The sequence below is a fragment of the Coregonus lavaretus genome, assembly GCF_964263955.1.
Source record: "Coregonus lavaretus genome assembly, chromosome: 26".
In the NCBI taxonomy this organism is placed as follows: Eukaryota; Metazoa; Chordata; class Actinopteri; order Salmoniformes; family Salmonidae; genus Coregonus; species Coregonus lavaretus.
The window spans coordinates 30,089,086-30,109,077 of NC_140013.1; the positions used below are offsets into that span (position 1 = coordinate 30,089,086).

The following is a 19,992-nucleotide window of genomic DNA, read 5'->3' on the forward strand; positions in this document are numbered from 1 at the left end:
AGAGGCTCCTCTGTCCTCCACTCGTTACCTGTATTAATGGCACCTGTTTGAACTTGTTATCAGTATAAAAGACACCTGTCCACAACCTCAAACAGTCACACTCCAAACTTCACAATGGCCAAGACCAAAGAGCTGTCAAAGGACACCAAAAACAAAATTGTAGACCTGCACCAGGCTGGGAAGACTGAATCTGCAATAGGTAAGCAGCTTGGTTTGAAGAAATCAACTGTGGGAGCAATTATTAGGAAATGGAAGACATACAAGACCACTGATAATCTCCCTCGATCTGGGGCTCCACGCAAGATCTCACCCCGTGGGGTCAAAATGATCACAAGAACGGTGAGCAAAAATCCCAGAACCACACGGGGGGACCTAGTGAATGACCTGCAGAGAGCTGGGCCCAAAGTAACAAAGCCAACCATCAGTAACACACTACGCCGCCAGGGACTCAAATCCTGCAGTGCGAGACGTGTCCCCCTGCTTAAGCCAGTACATGTCCAGGCCCGTCTGAAGTGCATTTGGATGATCCAGAAGAGGATTGGGAGAATGTCATATGGTCAGATGAAACCAAAATATAACTTTTTGGTAAAAACTCAACTCGTCATGTTTGGAGGACAAAGAATGCTGAGTTGCATCCAAAGAACACCATACCTACTGTGAAGCATGGGGTTGGAAACATCATGCTTTGGGGCTGTTTTTCTGCAAAGGGACCAGGACGACTGATCCGTGTAAAGAAAAGAATGAATGGGGCCATGTATCGTGAGATTTTGAGTGAAAACCTCCTTCCATCAGCAAGGGCATTGAAGATGAAACGTGGCTGGGTCTTTCAGCATGACAATGATCCCAAACACACCGCCCGGGCAACGAATGAGTGGCTTCGTAAGAAGCATTTCAAGGTCCTGGAGTGGCCTAGCCAGTCTCCAGATCTCAACCCCATAGAAAATCTTTGGAGGGAGTTGAAAGTCTGTGTTGCCCAGCGACAGCCCCAAAACATCACTGCTCTAGAGGAGATCTGCATGGAGGAATGGGCCAAAATACCAGCAACAGTGTGTGAAAACCTTGTGAAGACTTACAGAAAACGTTTGACCTGTGTCATTGCCAACAAAGGGTATATCACAAAGTATTGAGAAACTTTTGTTATTGACCAAATACTTATTTTCCACCATCATATGCCAATAAATTCATTAAAAATCCTACAATGTGATTTTCTGGAATTTTTTTTCTCATTTTGTCTGTCATAGTTGACGTGTACCTATGATGAAAATTACAGGCCTCTCTCATCTTTTTAAGTGGGAGAACTTGCACAATTGGTGGCTGACTAAATACTTTTTTTCCCCACTGTATATATATATATATATAATTTTTTTTGGTGAGGGAGGCCTGCTCTCTCCTTTCCCAGATGTTTAGTTCATTTCATTCCAATCTCCTCTGCATTATTGTAGCCATCTGCTGCAGCCTGTCAACTATGCCTCTGCCTATCCCTGTTCTCTCCTCTCCGCACAGGCTACACAAACGCCTCACACCGCGTGGCTGCTGCCTCTCTAACCTGGTGGTCCCTGCACGCACCACACACCTGGAGTTCCAGGTCTCAGGCAGCCTCTGGAACTGCCGTTCTGCCGCCAACAAGGCTGATTTCATCCCAGCCTATGCTACCCTCCAGTCCCTCGACTTCCTGGCGCTGACGGAAACATGGATTACCACTGAAAACACTGCTACTCCTACTGCTCTCTCCTCGTCTGACCATGTGTTCTCGCATACCCCGAGAGCATCTGGTCAGAGGGGTGGTGGCACAGGAATCCTCATCTCTCCCATGTGGTCATTCTCAATTTTTCCCCTAACCCATCTGTCTATCTCCTCATTTGAATTCCACGCTGTCACAGTCACTAGCCCATTTAAGCTTAATATCCTTGTCATCTATCGCCCTCCAGGTTCCCTTGGAGAGTTCATCAATGAGCTTGACAAGTTCCTTTCCTGAGGATGGCTCACCCTTCACAGTTTTGGGGGATTTCAACCTCCCTACGTCTACATTTGACTCATTTCTCTCTGCCTCCTTCTTTCCACTCCTCTCCTCTTTTGACCTCACCCTCTCACCACCCCCCCCCCACTCACAAGGCAGGCAATACGCTTGACTTCATCTTTACTAGATGTTGCTCTTCTACTAATCTCACTGCAACTCCCCTCCATGTCTCCGACCACTACTTTGTATCCTTTTCTCTCTCGCTCTCCTCCAACACTACTCACTCTGCCCCTACACAGATGGTAACGCGCCGCCGCAACCTTCGCTCTCTCTCTCCCACTACTCTCTCCTCTTCCATCCTATCATCTCTTCCCTCTGCTCAATCCTTCTCCCTCCAATCTCCTGATTCTGCCTCCTCAACTCTCCTCCCTTTCTGCATCCTTTGACTCCCTGTGTCCCCTATCCTCCCGGCCGGCTCGGTCCTCCCCTCCAGCTCTGTGGCTTGATGACTCATTGCGAGCTCACAGAACAGAGCTCCGGGCAGCTGAGCGGAAATGGAAGAAAACTAAACTCCCTGCCGACCTGGCATCTTTTCACTCCCTCCTCTCTACATTTTCTTCATCTGTTTCTGCTGCTAAGGCCACTTTCTACCACTCTAAATTCCAAGCATCTGCCTCTAACCCTAGGAAGCTCTTTGCCACATTCTCCTCACTGCTGAATCCCCCCCCCCCTCCTTCTCTGTGGATGACTTTGTCAACCACTTTGAAAAGAAGGTTGACGACATCCGATCCTCGTTTGTTAAGTCTAATGACACTGCTGGTCCTGCTCACACTGCCCTACCCTATGCTTTGACTTCTTTCTCCCCTCTCTCTCCAGATAAAATCTTGCGACTAGTGACTGCAGGCCGCCCAACAACCTGCCCGCTTGACCCCATCCCCTCCTCTCTTCTCCAGACCATCTCCGGTGACCTTCTCCCCTACCTCACCTCGCTGATCAACTCATCCTTGACCGCTGGCCATGTCCCTTCCGTCTTCAAGAGAGCGAGAGTTGCACCCCTTCTCAAAAAACCAACACTCGATCCCACTGATGTCAACAACTACAGACCAGTATCCCTTCTTTCTTTTCTTTCCAAAACTATTGAGCGTGCCGTCTTTAGCCAACTCTCTTGCTATCTCTCTCAGAATGACCTTCTTGATCCAAACCAGTCAGGTTTCAGGACTGGTCATTCAACTGAGACTGCTCTTCTCTGTGTCACGGAGGCTCTCCGCACTGCTAAAGCTAACTCTCTCTCCTCTGCTCTTGTCCTTCTAGACCTGTCTGCTGCCTTTGATACAGTGAACCATCAGATCCTCCTCTCCACCCTCTCCGAGCTGGGCATCTCCGGCGCGGCTCACTCCTGGATTGCGTCCTACCTGACCGGTCGCTCCTACCAAGTGGCGTGGCGAGAAGCTGTCTCCGCACCACGTGCTCTCACCACTGGTGTCCCCCAGGGCTCAGTTCTAGGCCCTCTCCTTTTCTCCCTATACACCAAGTCACTTGGCTCTGTCATATCCTCACATGGCCTCTCCTATCATTGCTACGCTGACGATACACAACTAATCTTCTCCTTTCCCCCTTCTGATAACCAGGTGGCGAATCGCATGTCTGGCCGACATATCAGTATGGATGACGGATCACCACCTCAAGCTGAACCCTGGCAAGACGGAGCTGCTCTTCCTCCCGGGGAAGGACTGCCCGTTCCATGATCTCGCCATCACGGTTGACAACTCCGTTGTGTCCTTCTCACGGAGTGCGAAGAGCCTTGGCGTGACCCTGGACAACACCCTGTCGTTCTCCGCTAACATCAAGGCGGTGACCCGATCATGCAGGTTCATGCTCTACAACATTCGGAGAGTACGACCCTGCCTTACACAGGAAGCGGCACAGGTCCTAATCCAGGCACTTGTCATCTCCCGTCTGGATTACTGCAACTCGCTGTTGGCTGGGCTCCCTGCCTGTGCCATTAAACCCCTACAACTCATCCAGAATGCCGCAGCCCGTCTGGTGTTCAACCTTCCCAAGTTCTCTCACGTCACCCCCCTCCTCCGCACACTCCACTGGCTTCCAGTTGAAGCTCGCATCCGTTACAAGACCATGGTGCTTGCCTATGGAGCAGTGAGGGGAACGGCACCTCCGTACCTTCAGGCTCTGATCAGTCCCTACACCCAGGCGAGGGCATTGTGTTCATCCACCTCTGGCCTGCTGGCTCCCCTTCCTCTGCGGAAGCATAGTTCCCGCTCAGTCCAGTCAAAGCTGTTCGCTGCTCTGGCACCCCAATTGTGGAACAAGCTCCCTCACGACGCCAGGACAGCGGAGTCACTCACCACCTTCCGGAGACATTTGAAACCCCACCTCTTTAAGGAACACCTGGGATAGGATAAAGTAATCCTTCTACCCCCCCCAAAAAAAAAGTATAATTGTAAAGTGGTTATCCCACTGGCTATAGGGTGAATGCACCAATTTGTAGTCGCTCTGGATAAGAGCGTCTGCTAAATGATGTAAATGTGCCCTTGAGCAAGGCACTTAACCCTAATTGCTCCTGTAAGTCGCTCTGGATAAGAGCGTCTGCTAAATGACTAAAATGTAAATGTAAAATGTAATTACCTATTGGAATGTCTGTCCTTCAAGTAGTACAGAGGGAGAAGGGTGATCCTCAGAGGGAAGGACAGGAAGTTGTTGAGGAAGAACCGGTGGCCCCGCCCAAGAAGGAGGCCAAGAAGGGAAGGAAGGTAAGAAGCAGGAGTGACCGGGCACATAGGCCTACTGGGCTGCCCTCTGCACCTGATAGCAGGACTACCATAGAGATCTATATATCTCTATGATAATAATACACCCGTTTTCAAAACGTGTTTTAAGAGCTGCTTTGACCTGATTCATAAAGTTTCTCAGAGTAGGAGTGCTGATCTAGGATCAGTTTTGCATTTGAGATCATAATGAATACGATTATTTGGGCAAGGTTGAGCCCACACCTTATCTGATGCACTTTATGTATACAGGCCCTGGTGTAACATGTCTGCCATCATTTGAGATCTGCAATCTGTTCTGTTCTATCCTAGGCAAAAAGGAAGAGTAGTGGCAAGAAGTCAGGGAAGCAGGGCACCAACAACGATGCAGGTCAGAGATTAGCCTACTATATTGGTTCTCTATTCTGTCTGTGATGTGCAGGTTGTGTTATCCATTTTCAATGAAACTGTAGTCTACTGTAATCAGTAAGAAAGGTTACATAGATAGCTTTATTCAAATAGGCCTATTGTAAAAGCCTAAAACAGTTAAGTCAGAGTATTAAGAGATAACATGTCTGATTTTTCTTTAATTTTGTTTCTACTCCCTCTACGGCAATCACATCTTTAGTCTCCAGGAATAAACACCTGGACAGAGGATCTGTAATTGAGCTCCTGGAGACGAAAGCAGTTAAGGCTGCATTTGGCCCAGGCAACAAGGATGAGATGGAGTACTCCTACCCAATCCTCATCTCATTCCTGCGCAATCTTACTGATGAGTATGTTAACTTCACATGTTCAACATTTATGAACTCTTATGCAGTGGGAACTAAACACTAACTAAAACACTTCTTTTTTATTTTCTAGGCAGTGGCAAGTGATCTACAAAGGACAAAAAAAACCTGTAAGTTTCTCCATCTTTCTTTGACCTTTGATGTGTCATTAATCTGTTGAATTCAGAGAGAGGGATTAGCCATCAAGTTATATTCTGTTACTCATGTTCATTGCTCTGTCAGACTTCATCAAACTTTGAATTCAGTCACAGACAAGAATAACAATGTTGATCAAATGCATTCTGTTCGATCTAGAATACTTTACATCACAGTTCCATTGAAAAGCCTGTTTTTGTTCTGTTTGTTCAAAACAGATGACGAAGGAACAGCTTGCCAAATTGTGCAAGACAATTGTAACCTTCATCACACAGACCACCCTGCAGATCCTGCTGCCGGCCCTGGCCGGCGTACTGGGGGTGACGGGCTTTGCTGAGGACGAAACTGACTCAACCAAGAGGGGCGGCAGTGCAAGATCCTTTACAGCCTTTGATCAGGAAAGACTGGAGCTCATCCAGGAAGTTAAATATCTGCCGAAGAAGTTGTATAAGGGCGGCACAGGGGCTCAACGTCTCAGGTCCCTAACACCCTCTTCGAAGAGGTATGTTCCCCTCAAGGTTTACATGTATGGATTTCACCTAGCTCATCTATCCCAGTTTGTTAGCCAATGCATTTTATGCTATCTAATGTAGTACAGAATGTAATGTATCAACCTTTGAGCAGATTAGAATTAATGAGCATGAAAAGAGATCAAAAGGACATGTAAATATTTAGAATACTAAAATTACAATGCTTGATCGATTTGCCAAGTTCAGACAGGAATTATCATGCTTTGTTTGTTCGTTTTAAAGTTCCCAGACCTCAGTGAAAGTCCACCTGGGAATGCCAGAGGACAGAATCATCAAAAGTGTCCAGGAGCAACTCTCTGACCATAATATCCTGTCCTCTTGCCCACCTGAGCTGACCGTTGGTCTTATCAAGGTGGTGGTCAAACAGCTTAACTTGGCCCTCTCTATGACTATCAGCAGAGCCATTTCAGGGCGGTCCTCCCCTATTGCTTCTGGTACCCAGGCCGCTGAACAGATGGTCAACATGGTCCAGAAGTGTTTTGATGATCATGCCACTCCAGAGGACCAGAGCTCCACCTCTGAATTAGAGTCGTGCATTCCACCTGCAACAGAAGAGGTGATGACTGTTATCGCAGACATGGTGGATGAATTGGAAAAAGAAGATCCGGAATTGGCTAAGGTGCTTCGAGAAGTGGCTGTGAAAGTTAAAATGTTGGCATCTGGCAGTGACCTTGCAGTGGAGCACCTGGATGCTCAAGACTCTCCTGTTCCAGAGGAGCTGAACATAATATGTACATCTTGCAATGAAATGACGCAAAATCTTGGCACTCTGTTTGGTGCAAAGTTCAAGACCAAAGCCTCAAAGGCTGTGAGTGAAATTCTTGTGAGAAGGTTTAGGAGCGGTATCTCTGGTATGGTTCAACCTTCTCATTCGTTTAGTACCACTCCAAGCTTGACGAATGCATCTGGCCCATCTGACAGGATCCTTGATTCTGCGGCCACTGGGCTCATACAGACCAAAGTAGATTCTGAGGCATCACAAATAATTGATAACTTTGTTGAAGATGTCAAGGACATTGTGCAGCATGCTGAATTAGATCAGCCAACAAGCACCCAGAGAGATCCCCAAGTAGGACACTGTACAACAAAGAGGAAACCCTTCCATGTAGCTCGTAGACTCTGCGACAGGCTTCAGGCAAAGCTGAATACATTGTTCCTCACAATGGGTGGAACTCCAGTCCAAGGGAAAGAACTTATGGAAAAAGTTGACTCCAGTGATGTGCTTCTGGAGCACACTGACTCCAGTGATCTGCCTGTTTCAATCCTGAGCTTGCCTTCACCATGTAGGAGTGAATCTCCTATATCAGAATGCAATTCATCTTCTTTATCTGATGGACGTGATTCAACTGGCTCTGTAGAAGAGAAAACACCAGAGCAACCTGAAACCTGTAAGAGCGAAGCAATACTGCAAGAGGTCAACTCAATAGGACTTGGTGCTCTCCGTAAATGCCAAAGTGAGAACTCTCAACCATTACTGTCTCTCTGTGATTCAAACCTGGTGCCCTGCACCAAAGAGGTCTTGTCCCAGATTGTGGACATCTATAGATCAGATCAGGAATGCACATCATCTGTTGCAGAGAGTTTCTTTTACAACTCCCTTGAAGTCTATGACTTTTTGGACGGTGTCATGTCTTACCTAGAAGACATGCCTGTGTCCGGTTCCTCTGCGTTGGAGGGATTAAGAGATACTCCAGCCTCAGTCATTGAGAAGCTCTCCAGTGAAGAGTTCCAGATGAACGCTACCAACAAAGTGCGAAAAATACTGATCAAATCAATCAGTAGCTTTCCCAGCAAAGTCAGTTCCAGCCAGCTAGATTCTCAGATGTTGCCAGCAACATCAACAATTTCCTCGAGGCATACCGATTTAACTGCTTTTGAAATCGTTGGATCAATTACAAATGACATAAAGAGCCTTTTCCCACGCACAGAGTCTTCTACTACTCTATGGCAGGCAGACTCTATGCTTCAACAGAGTTATGAAAAAACCTCAGAATACACTGAGGCCGCACCCGAAGGCTCCCAGTCTGGTGTGGAAGTATCTGAGAAGAAGATCTGGACAACTGCAAAGACTATTTACCACAATGTGAAGACAAAGATTAGGAATTATTTCACATGGCGAAAGCAAGCCAAAGTAACAAAGGCTCAAGCCAAAAATACCCTCAGCCATATTCTGGTTTCAATTCAGAAAGAGCTGTCAAAATCTGACCAAATGGTGACTGCAGGAGAGCTTTCACAAATAGAGAATGTGGTTGGAATGATCCTGGACGATATTGAGAAGGTAAGCAGTGAATGTGATGAGGAACTGGTCTATCCAGCACCACAGTGGCCTTCTTCCTCGTTGTCATCCTCATCTGCCAGATCACAGAAGTCAGAGTGGGAATTTGCACTCCCTGGAATTCCCATCCCTTCTGAATTACCAGCGAGTACTACTCAGCCCATTGTAAGATGCTCAGTCATCGACATGGGCAAATCTACTAAGACAAAAACATCAGTGTGTAATGCCAGGGAAAGCATGTCTGCAATAGTGGATACCATTTTAAAGGATGTATATCCAGAGGAAGAAGGGGAGGTTGCATCCCACCCTGATCTAACAGCTGCAATAGCAAGACTTGAGGAGCTCATATCTCAGGATAGGATTGGTGCTCTCTCCTGTGATCTTACTCACCAAGTCAACCGCATCATTTCTGAGAGTAACTTGACCCCTCTGGTTCTGACAGTGGCGGCTGGAAAGAGTGCATCCCATACAATCCTTACTAAACTGAAGAGGAATGACAAGAAGTTGGGGAAACCCACAGCTTACGAGCTGGTTCAGCTGTTTGCAGAGGAGTCTGTGAAGCGTCTCCTGCTTCCTAGCCTTGTGCCATCTTTAGCTTCAATGAGTTGGGCTCAGAGAGTCAGTGTGACGGCTAGCGTATCTGAAGATAGGATTTCATGCTCTTTGTCTACATCAGCATTTAGTGACACAGTCAGTCTGTTTAACAAAGTAATGGTAAGCCAGGTCATGGACTCTGTGGTTTCTGATGCACAAAGCAGAGAGTCATCTCCAACCAGAACTGTAACTGATATAGGCAGTCTACTGAGTGTTAAGTCCTCCCCTCTGCCATCTTTTCCCGCCATCAGCATGGCAACAAGTGAGACCTCCAATGCTGCACGAGGCTTTGAGGCCAACATAGATGCTGAGGAAAGAGATACCACCAGTTGTTCCGGTGTAGCTCAGAGCATTGTTTGTGATCAGAAGTCAACCAGCCCGGATGTTGTCAAAGATGTCTCGCTTTCAACCCCATCCACTGATAACTTAAGCAGTGATGATGACTTTACCGGCCTCATCAGCATGTTAGTGGTGAGACTTCTGTCAAAAATCCAAACCCAAACTGATCTGTACCCAGTTGACGTCACACGCACATCACAAGACCTGATTCCAAAAGTTATAGCTGCCTTCTGTGCATGGTCAGGCTGCTCTGAGACCCAAGCTTATCCCAAGAACTTGAAGAGTCATAAAATATACAGCACCGTCTACAAACATCTGTTGAAGGAGTTTGGCTCAGAGAAGATCCTCCAACTGGCCGTGTCGACTCAGGACTCTACATTCAGTAGGATTCTTGTGAAGTCTCTGAGCAAGGAGATTCTCCACAGTTGTAACGAGGCATCAAGGGCAGCCTCAAGAACATATTTCGAAGCCACCCGGCCTGAGGCTCTTCCCATGGCTGAGGATATGAAGGCTACCAGAGGGAAGCTGTCTTTCCTACAAAGGCTTGCCAGGCTGAAAATCAACTTAAAGGTACATCAAACTTATTTAAGTTAACAATTGTGTCAATGTGAGTAAACAATGTTATTTCGAGAAAATGTAAAACCATCCATTAATTCCAAAACCATTTATAAATCTTGGTGTGCTGGTGTGTAAGATGTGATTTGTTATTACCATGAGGTTGTTCAGCTGTGACTGTTGTTTTGACATGTTTTTGTCTTTCAACTCTTTTTTTAGCCATTCAAGATCGGGAACAAGAAGGATTCCAAGAAGAATTCCTGCCACTCTGAATCTAAAGACCAGACTACTGCTGAAGATAGCATGTGTAAGTCCATACAGCAGGACATTTACTGTTTGAGATATTGGTGTACAAAGATGCTATTGCAAAAATATTAAACCCTATATACAGTACATTATATATTATCGATAGTGATCTTATGTAAAATGATTTCTAATTTCTAAACCTCAAGATGCTGGTTCTCATTTATTTGTGAAAGTAATGAGTTGAAACTAAGAATACAATATAACATAATTTCTAAATTAAAGTGCATGTCAACTCTCTCTCTTCTGTAGTGCCCAGCATAGTGGCACATGCTGCCACATCTGGACTCCCAGAGGATCTTTCCTCCACCTCTCAACAGGAGAAGCCTCACAAAGCTCCCCTTCTAATCAGGATGTTTTCTGCCATCTCCATAGGCCTATCCAAGCCATTCAAACGGTCTTCAACGCAGGCTTAATACAGCGATTTCCTTTAATACAGTAATATTTGCATTGAATTGATAGCCTTTGTCTTCATTTACAGTGGGGGAAAAAGTATTAAGTCAGCCACCAATTGTGCAAGTTCTCCCACTTACAAAGATGAGAGAGGCCTGTAATTTTCATCATAGGTACACGTCAACTATGACAGACAAAATGAGATTTTTTTTCTCCAGAAAATCACATTGTAGGATTTTTTATGAATTTATTTGCAAATTATGGTGGAAAATAAGTATTTGGTCAATAACAAAAGTTTCTCAATATTTTGTTATATACCCTTTGTTGGCAATGACACAGGTCAAATGTTTTCTGTAAGTCTTCACAAGGTTTTCACACACTGTTACTGGTATTTTGGCCCATTCCTCCATGCAGATCTCCTCTAGAGCAGTGATGTTTTGGGGCTGTCGCTGGGCAACATGGACTTTCAACTCCCTCCAAAGATTTTCTATGGGGTTGAGATCTGGAGACTGGCTAGGCCACTCCAGGACCTTGAAATGCTTCTTACGAAGCCACTCCTTCGTTGCCCGGGCGGTGTGTTTGGGATCATTGTCATGCTGAAAGACCCAGCCACGTTTCATCTTCAATGCCCTTGCTGATAGGAGGTTTTCACTCAAAATTTCACGAAACATGGCCCCATTCATTCTTTCCTTTACACGGATCAGTCGTCCTGGTCCCTTTGCAGAAAAACAGCCCCAAAGCATGATGTTTCCACCCCCATGCTTCACAGTAGGTATGGTGTTCTTTGGATGCAACTCAGCATTCTTTGTCCTCCAAACATGATGAGTTGAGTTTTTACCAAAAAGTTATATTTTGGTTTCATCTGACCATATGACATTCTCCCAATCCTCTTCTGGATCATCCAAATGCACTCTAGCAAACTTCAGACGGGCCTGGACATGTACTGGCTTAAGCAGGGGGACACGTCTTGCACTGCAGGATTTGAGTCCCTGGCGGCGTAGTGTGTTACTGATGGTAGGCTTTGTTACTTTGGTCCCAGCTCTCTGCAGGTCATTCACTAGGTCCCCCCGTGTGGTTCTTGGTTTTTTTCTCACCGTTCTTGTGATAATTTTGACCCCACGGGGTGAGATCTTGCGTGGAGCCCCAGATCGAGGGAGATTATCAGTGGTCTTGTATGTCTTCCATTTCCTAATAATTGCTCCCACAGTTGATTTCTTCAAACCAAGCTGCTTACCTATTGCAGATTCAGTCTTCCCAGCCTGGTGCAGGTCTACAATTTAGTTTCTGGTGTCCTTTGAAAGCTCTTTGGTCTTGGCCATAGTGGAGTTTGGAGTGTGACTGTTTGAGGTTGTGGACAGGTGTCTTTTATACTGATAACAAGTTCAAACAGGTGCCATGGCCAGGTCTGTGAGAGCCAGAAATCTTGCTTGTTTGTAGGTGACCAAATACTTATTTTCCACCATAAATTAGAAATAAATTAATAAAAAATCCTACAATGTGATTTTCAGGATTTTTTTTTCTCAATTTGTCTGTCATAGTTGACGTGTACCTATGATGAAAATTACAGGCCTCTCTCATCTTTTTAAGTGGGAGAACTTGCACAATTGGTGGCTGACTAAATACTTTTCCCCCCCACTGTATATAGGTTGTATGTTGGGAGCTTTTGGGAAAGAGCACAGTAAGAAAGATATGGCATATAGAAGCAAACCGGATGGACATCATGAAAATGATCGGAGAGGTTGAGAGTAGAAGAAGTTCAGGAGAAAAAACTAATAAAATATAATTATTGTAAAATTGACTGTGTCCATAAAATGTAGATAGTAAGTATAAGCTGGAAGTAGAGGCCTAAGTATTGTTGTTCACTAATTTACCCCAAGTAGGGAAAGGATGGCGGGGTTGAAAAGTAATAAAGGGGAGTATAGATATAAAAAACATGGGGGATTGGATGTGATGCAGACAATTACATTGATGGAAGTTACAATCTATCTGCAATATTAAGCTGTTTAGGTGTCTGCGTGCAGTGTGAAGGAAGTTAGAGGTAGTCCCGAGAGCCACTGCTGACTAGCGTTTGTGCAATGACTGGAAGGCTACAGGTACACTAGCATATGCTACTGTATAGTACTGCTATAGTATCCCTTTAAGGGTGCCAAAGATTCCTCTAATGAACTTGAGATTGAAGCTATGTGAATCATTGGGTCAGGTAGTCTATCCAGTCCATCAATAGTTTTTACACTTGTCTGTTGCCCCTAACTGTTTCTCATCAGGAGTCATTATCAGTCAATATTATCATATTGTAAGATCAAGGTTGTAAAATGCTCCAGCTTATTTGTTGGAAAGTTTGTTGTTGCTTGAGAGCTGGTATGTCTGTAAAGCAGCTCTGGGTCTCAATTTCATCCATTGGAAACTGAGCTTTGTCTGTTTTGGTCGTCAAAGACCACCACGAAAGGGACTGAAACAGATGGTTCTTTTGGGATGGTTCTTGCAAGCAATGCCGCCAGAAACTCTTAACCTTCTTTAAACTATTTTGGGTGAAATCTGTTTTACAAATAAACTTGAAAAGGGTTAGGCCTAGTTTAGGCCTACCAGAGTTTGCACTATGCAGAGGTTTGGATTTAGCCTAAACCTGCTCCAAGTGCCACTGTGCAACTGCCCTCAGCTCCAGTACAACTTTGGGTATAAGACTGTCTCATACCTCCTTTTCTTTGCCTTTTGAAAATGAATATCAGCACTTTGTGTGCAGTTTGGGTAGGTTCTGGGCCTCAGGTTTCAGAGGCTACAGAGGGACTCTGATGCACAGAGTGGTGATTGTACCCAGGCTTAGCGGCTCTGCTCGGCTTATTACAGTTTGATGAAAGTGTAATAAGGGATTAAATCCACCTTGTGTTGTTAAGACCATTTAGAAGCCTCTAAGTCAGGGGTAACTCTTACCCTACGAGGTCCGGAGCCTGCTGGTTTTCTGTCCTACATAATAATGAATTGTATACACCTGGTGTCCAGGTCTAATTCAGTCCCTGATTAGAGGGGAACAATGAAAAAATTTAGTGGAACTGGCTTCGGGTTCCAGAGTTGAATTTGAGGGCTCTATGTCATAGGATTGCATGTGTTGGCTTTATGAGGGTGGAGTTCATAGTCAGAATCAGATTTTCTGTGTGAACCTTGCTTATTTTTCCCAAAAATCTACCCAGTGTCCAGAAACAATGAAAGTGTTGTGAACAAGTCTAAATCACAGTTGTATGCAACTTCAGATTCCTAAATTGTCTTGGTTGTAATGCATGCACCTGGGGCGGCAGGTAGCTTAGTGGTTAAGAGCGTTGTGCCAGTAACCGAAAGGTCACTGGTTCTAATCCCCGAGCCAACTAGGTGAAAAATCTGTTGATGTGCCCTTGAGCAAGGCACTTAACCCTAATTGCTCCTGTAAGTCGCTCTGGATAAGAGCGTCTGCTAAATGACTAAAATGTAATGTAAATGTAAAAAGCTACCCGAGAGAGGTTGGTGGATGCCAATGTGATGTACTAGATTAATGAGAAAGAAGAACCTCAACCTAGTAGTATTGGTCATCACAGCATCAGCCCAGAATCGTCATATCATCAGTGCATCTCTAGTGCACAACACTAGGCAAGCTTACAGGGGCTCCTGCCCATGAGGTCTGGCCCAGCTGGCCCTTGTGTGAGTGAGTGAGATGTAGCCTGCAGGTGTACAGCTGTGGGCGTATGTTAGAGTTGTGGCGAGGTTCTTCTTAGCACAGGGCTTCATTGCTCTGTGACTGCAGGACGTCTGCTCCTTGACCTTCGTCAGGTGTCGGAGACATCCTCATAGCGCGAGAGGTGTGACATAGCACTTCTTGTGTGGAAACGTGTAGTGTGGATTTTTTTTTTTTTTTTTTTATTTCACCTTTATTTAACCAGGTAAGCCAGTTGAGAACAGGTTCTCATTTACAACTGCGACCTGGCCAAGATAAAGCAAAGCAGTGCAATAAAAACAACACAGAGTTACATATGGGGTAAAAAACATAAAGTCAAAAATACAACAGAAAATATATATACAGTGTGTGCAAATGTAGCAAGTTATTGTGGATATGTGTAGACACATGATAAGAACGTGAAACCATGGCTTTGTGTAATTCTATTAGCCTTGCTCAAACCTGCTGCATATATGGTCCACTGTCTAACACGTTCACCCGTGGCTACGTACTCCTGTGACTTTAGCATGACACATGATTTTCTTCTCTTTCTCCTTAGCTTCCCGTTAAAATGGGACATCAGAACAACCACACCAAAGTCGGCACAGAGCACAACAAGGAATGTCTCATCAACATCTCTAAGTACAAGTTCTCCCTCGTCATCAGTGGCCTCACGAACGTACTAAAAAATGTGAACAACATGGTAAGTGGAGTTTTTAACATATCTCTTTTAGCTGTTTATTTGACTTTAGCATGAGTAATGGGGATCACTACGTTGCGCGTCATCAACCCTACCTCCTGGAAGGCTTGTGTATTGTGTCAAAACTCCAAGTCAACTGAAGTTTAGGATGCCCACTAAGGGCTGGAAGTGGTGTTTGCCGAATCACTGTGTCCTCTGTGTCTGTAAGCCCTCATCTCCCCTCCCCTCCCCTCCCCTCCCCTCCCCTCCTCTCTCCAGCGGATATTCGGGGAAGCTGCTGAGAAGAACCTCTACCTCTCCCAGCTGATTATCCTGGACACACTGGAGAAGTGCCTGGTGTCGGTGAGGAAACCCCCATACACTCTACATCTACTGTATCCCTCCTTACATCACCTTTAGTTGGTCTGATAACCTATCCCCCCCTACAGTTGTTTGTATGTGTTTGTATTGTGTTAGAAATGTAGAGATCTTATTTTTTACACATTTCTAAGTATAGTAATAGCCTCATTTTGTGTTACACTATTTCCTACATATGAGTGAGCTACAGGTTTTGAATGCAGTTGTATGCAGTCTGTCCCAGTATGAGGTTGCCAGTTTGACACAGTAGTTTTGGAAATGAGCCAATGGGAGCGCTTGCGAATCCCAGGTGGGGACATACTGTGGTTTTGCCCCTGAGCGAGGCACTTAACCCACATACATGTATTGCATGTCCAGCTGTATAAATCCGAACTATGTGAGAAGTTGCCTCTGATAACCTGAAAAGCACTCCTTGTTTTCTCAGAGAACCTGTAGAAACCAGCGTGCACACACACTCTTTCCTCTCATCATGTTCCCTCTCTTTTTCTCTGTATTCATCTTCCTCCTGAACAGCAAACCTGGTTTCAAAAAAACAAATAAAGCAACACCTCAGGGCACAACGCCTCTCCTCCATGTGACCTACTTGTTGTGTGTATGTACCAGAGGTGTGGACTCGAGTCATGTGACTTGGACTCGAGTCAGACTCGAGTCATGAATTTGATGACTTCAGACTCGACTCGACAAAATGTACAAAGACTTGCAACTCGACTTGGACTTTAACATCAATGACTCGTGACTTCACTTGGACTTGCGCCTTATGACTCGAGAAGACTTGCTACTTCCCATGAAAACTGGGGAAAAAAAATTTCACACGGCCGCGCCGCTCTCCGTTTATCTGCATCTGTGAAAAAAATGTGCACCATCCACCTGTATGCATACAGAGAGCGCGCGCTGCCTGCACGTTATCCAATCACTGTAGTCCCACGTTGTTTTGATTCGACAGCATCTAAGCAGGCACATTGCAAGACAACCAATGAAGCACATCAAGCAACAACGCGCCAGTTGTCAAAATGATACCGAAGATAGTTTGGTTTGGCTATAAAAATTACGAGGTAGTCGACAAAAAACGAGTTGCAATCTGCAAAACATGCGGATCGAAGATTACAGACGGAGCTGCCACAACGTCCAACTTTGTTCGACACCTGAAGTTGCACAAAGAAAGGTAAGTTTTGAACGAATGCTACGCACCTTATCGGATGTACCGTAACTTACTAGCTAGCTGCTGCATATTTACTGTATCAACGAGACAAACGCACGTCTCCCTTGCTGGTTCATGCTTACAAAAATATGGATTTTTGAACTGCTATTATATGGACATTCTAAAACGCTTTCGTGAAAAACGCTTAACGTTCTTTAATGTACTAAGACAGTGTTATTAAAAGACCAAACTCTGTAAATATCATATTAATAAAGTATACTATGTACAAAACATCAGATGAGCCCAGAATATGAACGCAAACACGTTTAATAACACGTTGCGTTTTCCTCCCATAGAAAACTATTATAAGAAAAGGCTTAACGTGTCTTAATATACTGAGACAGTAATATTAAAAGACCAAACTATAAATATCATATTAATAAAGTATACTAAATGTACAAAACATCAGATGAGGCCAGAATATGAACGCAAACACGTTTAACAACACGTTAAGTGTTTTCCTCCCATAGAAAACCATTATAAGAAAAGGCTTAACATGTCTTATGTAGGCTACTATGTATTCTGGGCTCATCTGATGTTTTGTACATAGTATGCTTTATTAATATGATATTTGCAGAGTTTGGTCTTATAATATTACTGTCTTAGTATATTAAGCATTAAGCAACGTTAAGCGTTTTTCACGTTAAGCGTTTTAGAATTCAGTTTCAGAGTTGCTGGTGTGCTGCCTCATTGAGGTCGTTTATGTAATTTTGGTTAATCACAACTAAGCTGAACTGTCGCTGAAGACAAAATATCACAATTAAACAATGAATGCACCCCCTTTCACAACTCGGATGTAGTTGGTGCATCCCTAAACCCATCCAAGTACAACAGGAAACATAGTAAGACGTATACATTGTAAAGAGGAAAATGATAACACAGTCACAGTAGATCCACCATTAGCCTTCCCTTTTCATATCATGCCCAAACAGCAGACAGCGCATGGACAGAGTGCTACCGTAGTCTACAGTAGGTCTGTGAGGCAGCGCACCACTGGGATATATACAGTATATAATAAAATAATAACGATTATAGTAGTAATGTTCAGAGATGCAATAGATTATTATAGTGCAGTTCTTAACTAATGGGAATATTGTTTAGCTTATTTTTGGTTTAATTTGGTTTACTTTAGTTATTTAATTTATTCAATTATTTTGTTTTTCTATACTTTTCATGCCAACTTGCCATGGCCCCCCTAGAACCCCCTCGCGGCACCCAAGGGTCCCCGTCCCCACTTTGAAAACCACTGCTATAAAGCATATGACTTCAGTTTCTTGAGGGAAAGGGCTTTCTTATGAATTTTGAAGCAGTGAAAATATTCTTAATATTGCATACACTGACACTGAAATGTATTATCGTAAACCGTAGTGTACAATAGGCAATGAATATTAACACAACAACATTGATATGAGTAAAGAGTAGTTTCAAATACAACATGTGTGGCTGTAAAGGATTTTCTGACATCTGTTTCATATTCTTCTCTGTTACAGGTATGAAGAATACCAGATGAACAAAATCATCGTAGATGAACCACAACAGCCTTCAATCTCACAATTCCTTGACACTCGTGTAGGGCGTTACAGCCTGACCCACCCACAGCAGAAGGCCATCTCCAATGCGATACTGTCTGACTTGATTATTGATTGCAATTTCCCTCTGTCTATTGTGGAAAATAAGAGCTTTCGTCACTTTCTGGCTGTGCTGGACAGCAAGTATACCCCAGTATGTCGCCGAACGCTGACCACAAAAACAGAGAGCCTTGCTGAGGAGAGACGGTCAAAGTTAAAAACTCAATTGAGCAACACTGACCATGTTTCAGTCACTGTGGACATTTGGTCTGATCGAAAGATGAGGGGATTCCTTGGTGTCACTGTGCACTGGATGGAGCGAGATGCAGAGAGGGTACAGCTAAAGACTAATCTCTTGGCCTGCAACCGCTTCAAAGGCTCTCACACAGCAGAGCGAATCTGTGACCAATTTGAGGCAATATGTGATGAATACAACATCAAAGCTAAATTGGACTATATAATTAGTGACAATGCTGCTAACATGCGCAAGGCATTTACAGTCTGCTTCCCCAGCGAACAGGAGGAAGATGAAGATGCTGGAGATAATCTTGATGATCCTGAGCTATGGCATGACTTAACCCAAGAAGACCAGCAAACCGTCGATGCTGCTATGGCAAAGAAACAGCGCCTGCAGTGTTTTGCACACACATTGCAGCTGGTTGTGGGAGACGGTTTGAAAGAAACAAAAGCGGCATGTCCTTCTCTCTCCAAGTTATCAAAACTTAGCTCCCTGCTCCACACAAGCACAACGTTTAAAGACATCTTCGATGGTGAATTTGGGGAGCACAGAGGCATCCCTGCTGCAGTGAGCACGAGGTGGAATTCCACACTGCGGCAGGTAAAAGCAGTCCTTCATTGTGATCAGCAAAAGCTCTGCGCAGTTCTTGAGAAGGCCGGGCATAAAGAACTGTCATTCACACCACGAGAGTGGAATCTGCTGAAGGAGTTGGTGGACATCTTAAAACCGTTCGGAGAAGCAACTGATTTGACACAGGGGGAGAAAGTCATTACAATCAGTGCAGTTGTTCCATCCATCTTGTCCCTCAATCACCATCTTGAGAAGCTGAAGCCTCAAGTTCGTTTCCTGAGTGGCCTGGTCAGAGGTCTGCAGGCATCCCTGAAAAAAAGATTTCTTGGGATCTTCATTAATGTAAAAATGGCCCAGTCTCAAGAAGGGATCACTGCCCCCTTTTCAGACACAGTCTACCTGAAAGCAGCTGCCTTGGATCCAGCCTTTTGTCTGCTGTGGATTGAGCCCCATGTGCTGGTCAACCGTGACATCAAGGCAGAGGTGGCACAACGAGTTAAAGGTAAATATTATTGACTTGCAATGCAACTTAAATGCAACGTACAATAATTTGATCTTAATCTGATATAGGATCTAATGTGATATTAATCTGACTTTAACAATAATAAAAAATTTCAGTCTTGAACAGTATCATCAACATCAGAAATAAGGGCTCTTTTGTTTCTGCTGTTGTGACACGTTTTTATTTTTATTTTTAGAATTGATCCTGCAAGATGCTGCAGAGACAGAGCAGCCTGTGCCGGTGCCTGCTGAAGAAGAACTAGAGGACATGGAAGGAGAAGGGCTGTTTGCTGCATACCATAAGAGGCAGAAAAGGGATGTTGGGACCCCACCAGCAGTACAGCTAAGTCACTACATTGACATGGCAGAAGGACAGAATGCCCTTTTGTTCTGGGCACTGAACAGTAAGACTCTTCCTTCACTCTTTCAAGTAGCCATCCGAGTCTTGGCAGTGCCTGCTTCTAGTGCTCCAGTGGAGCGAGTTTTCAGCCATGGTGGCATCATTCTGCGTCCCCATCGTGCACAAATGACTGACAGACTTTTGGCC

The 19,992-nt window shown here is 44.6% G+C and overlaps 1 protein-coding gene, 2 long non-coding RNA genes and 1 pseudogene across 4 annotated transcripts in view; all 4 read left to right on the plus strand.

Moving 5' to 3' along the window:
* LOC311101895 (neurofibromin-like) overlaps window positions 1-19,992 on the plus strand; it is a 178,213-nt pseudogene that overhangs the window by 29,876 nt on the left and 128,345 nt on the right. The window contains exons 2-3 of the transcript in view: window positions 14,873-15,016; window positions 15,272-15,355. The product of the transcript in view is annotated as a neurofibromin-like (transcript). The remainder of the gene's footprint in view (window positions 1-14,872; window positions 15,017-15,271; window positions 15,356-19,992) is intronic.
* Window positions 5,007-5,619, plus strand: LOC311101701. Its single transcript, XR_014609943.1, has 3 exons — window positions 5,007-5,110; window positions 5,348-5,495; window positions 5,584-5,619. It is a non-coding gene; the product is annotated as an uncharacterized lncRNA (long non-coding RNA).
* On the plus strand, window positions 5,863-9,310 carry LOC311101453 (uncharacterized protein; the record flags this gene model as incomplete). Its single annotated transcript, XM_084142612.1, has 3 exons — window positions 5,863-6,147; window positions 6,398-7,925; window positions 9,296-9,310. Exons 1-3 carry the CDS (start codon window positions 5,864-5,866, stop codon window positions 9,308-9,310), a joined length of 1,827 nt encoding a protein of 608 aa, XP_083998738.1. The 5' UTR covers window position 5,863.
* LOC311101900 lies at window positions 9,894-10,542 on the plus strand. The gene is made up of 3 exons (XR_014609965.1): window positions 9,894-9,953; window positions 10,158-10,245; window positions 10,494-10,542. It is a non-coding gene; the product is annotated as an uncharacterized lncRNA (long non-coding RNA).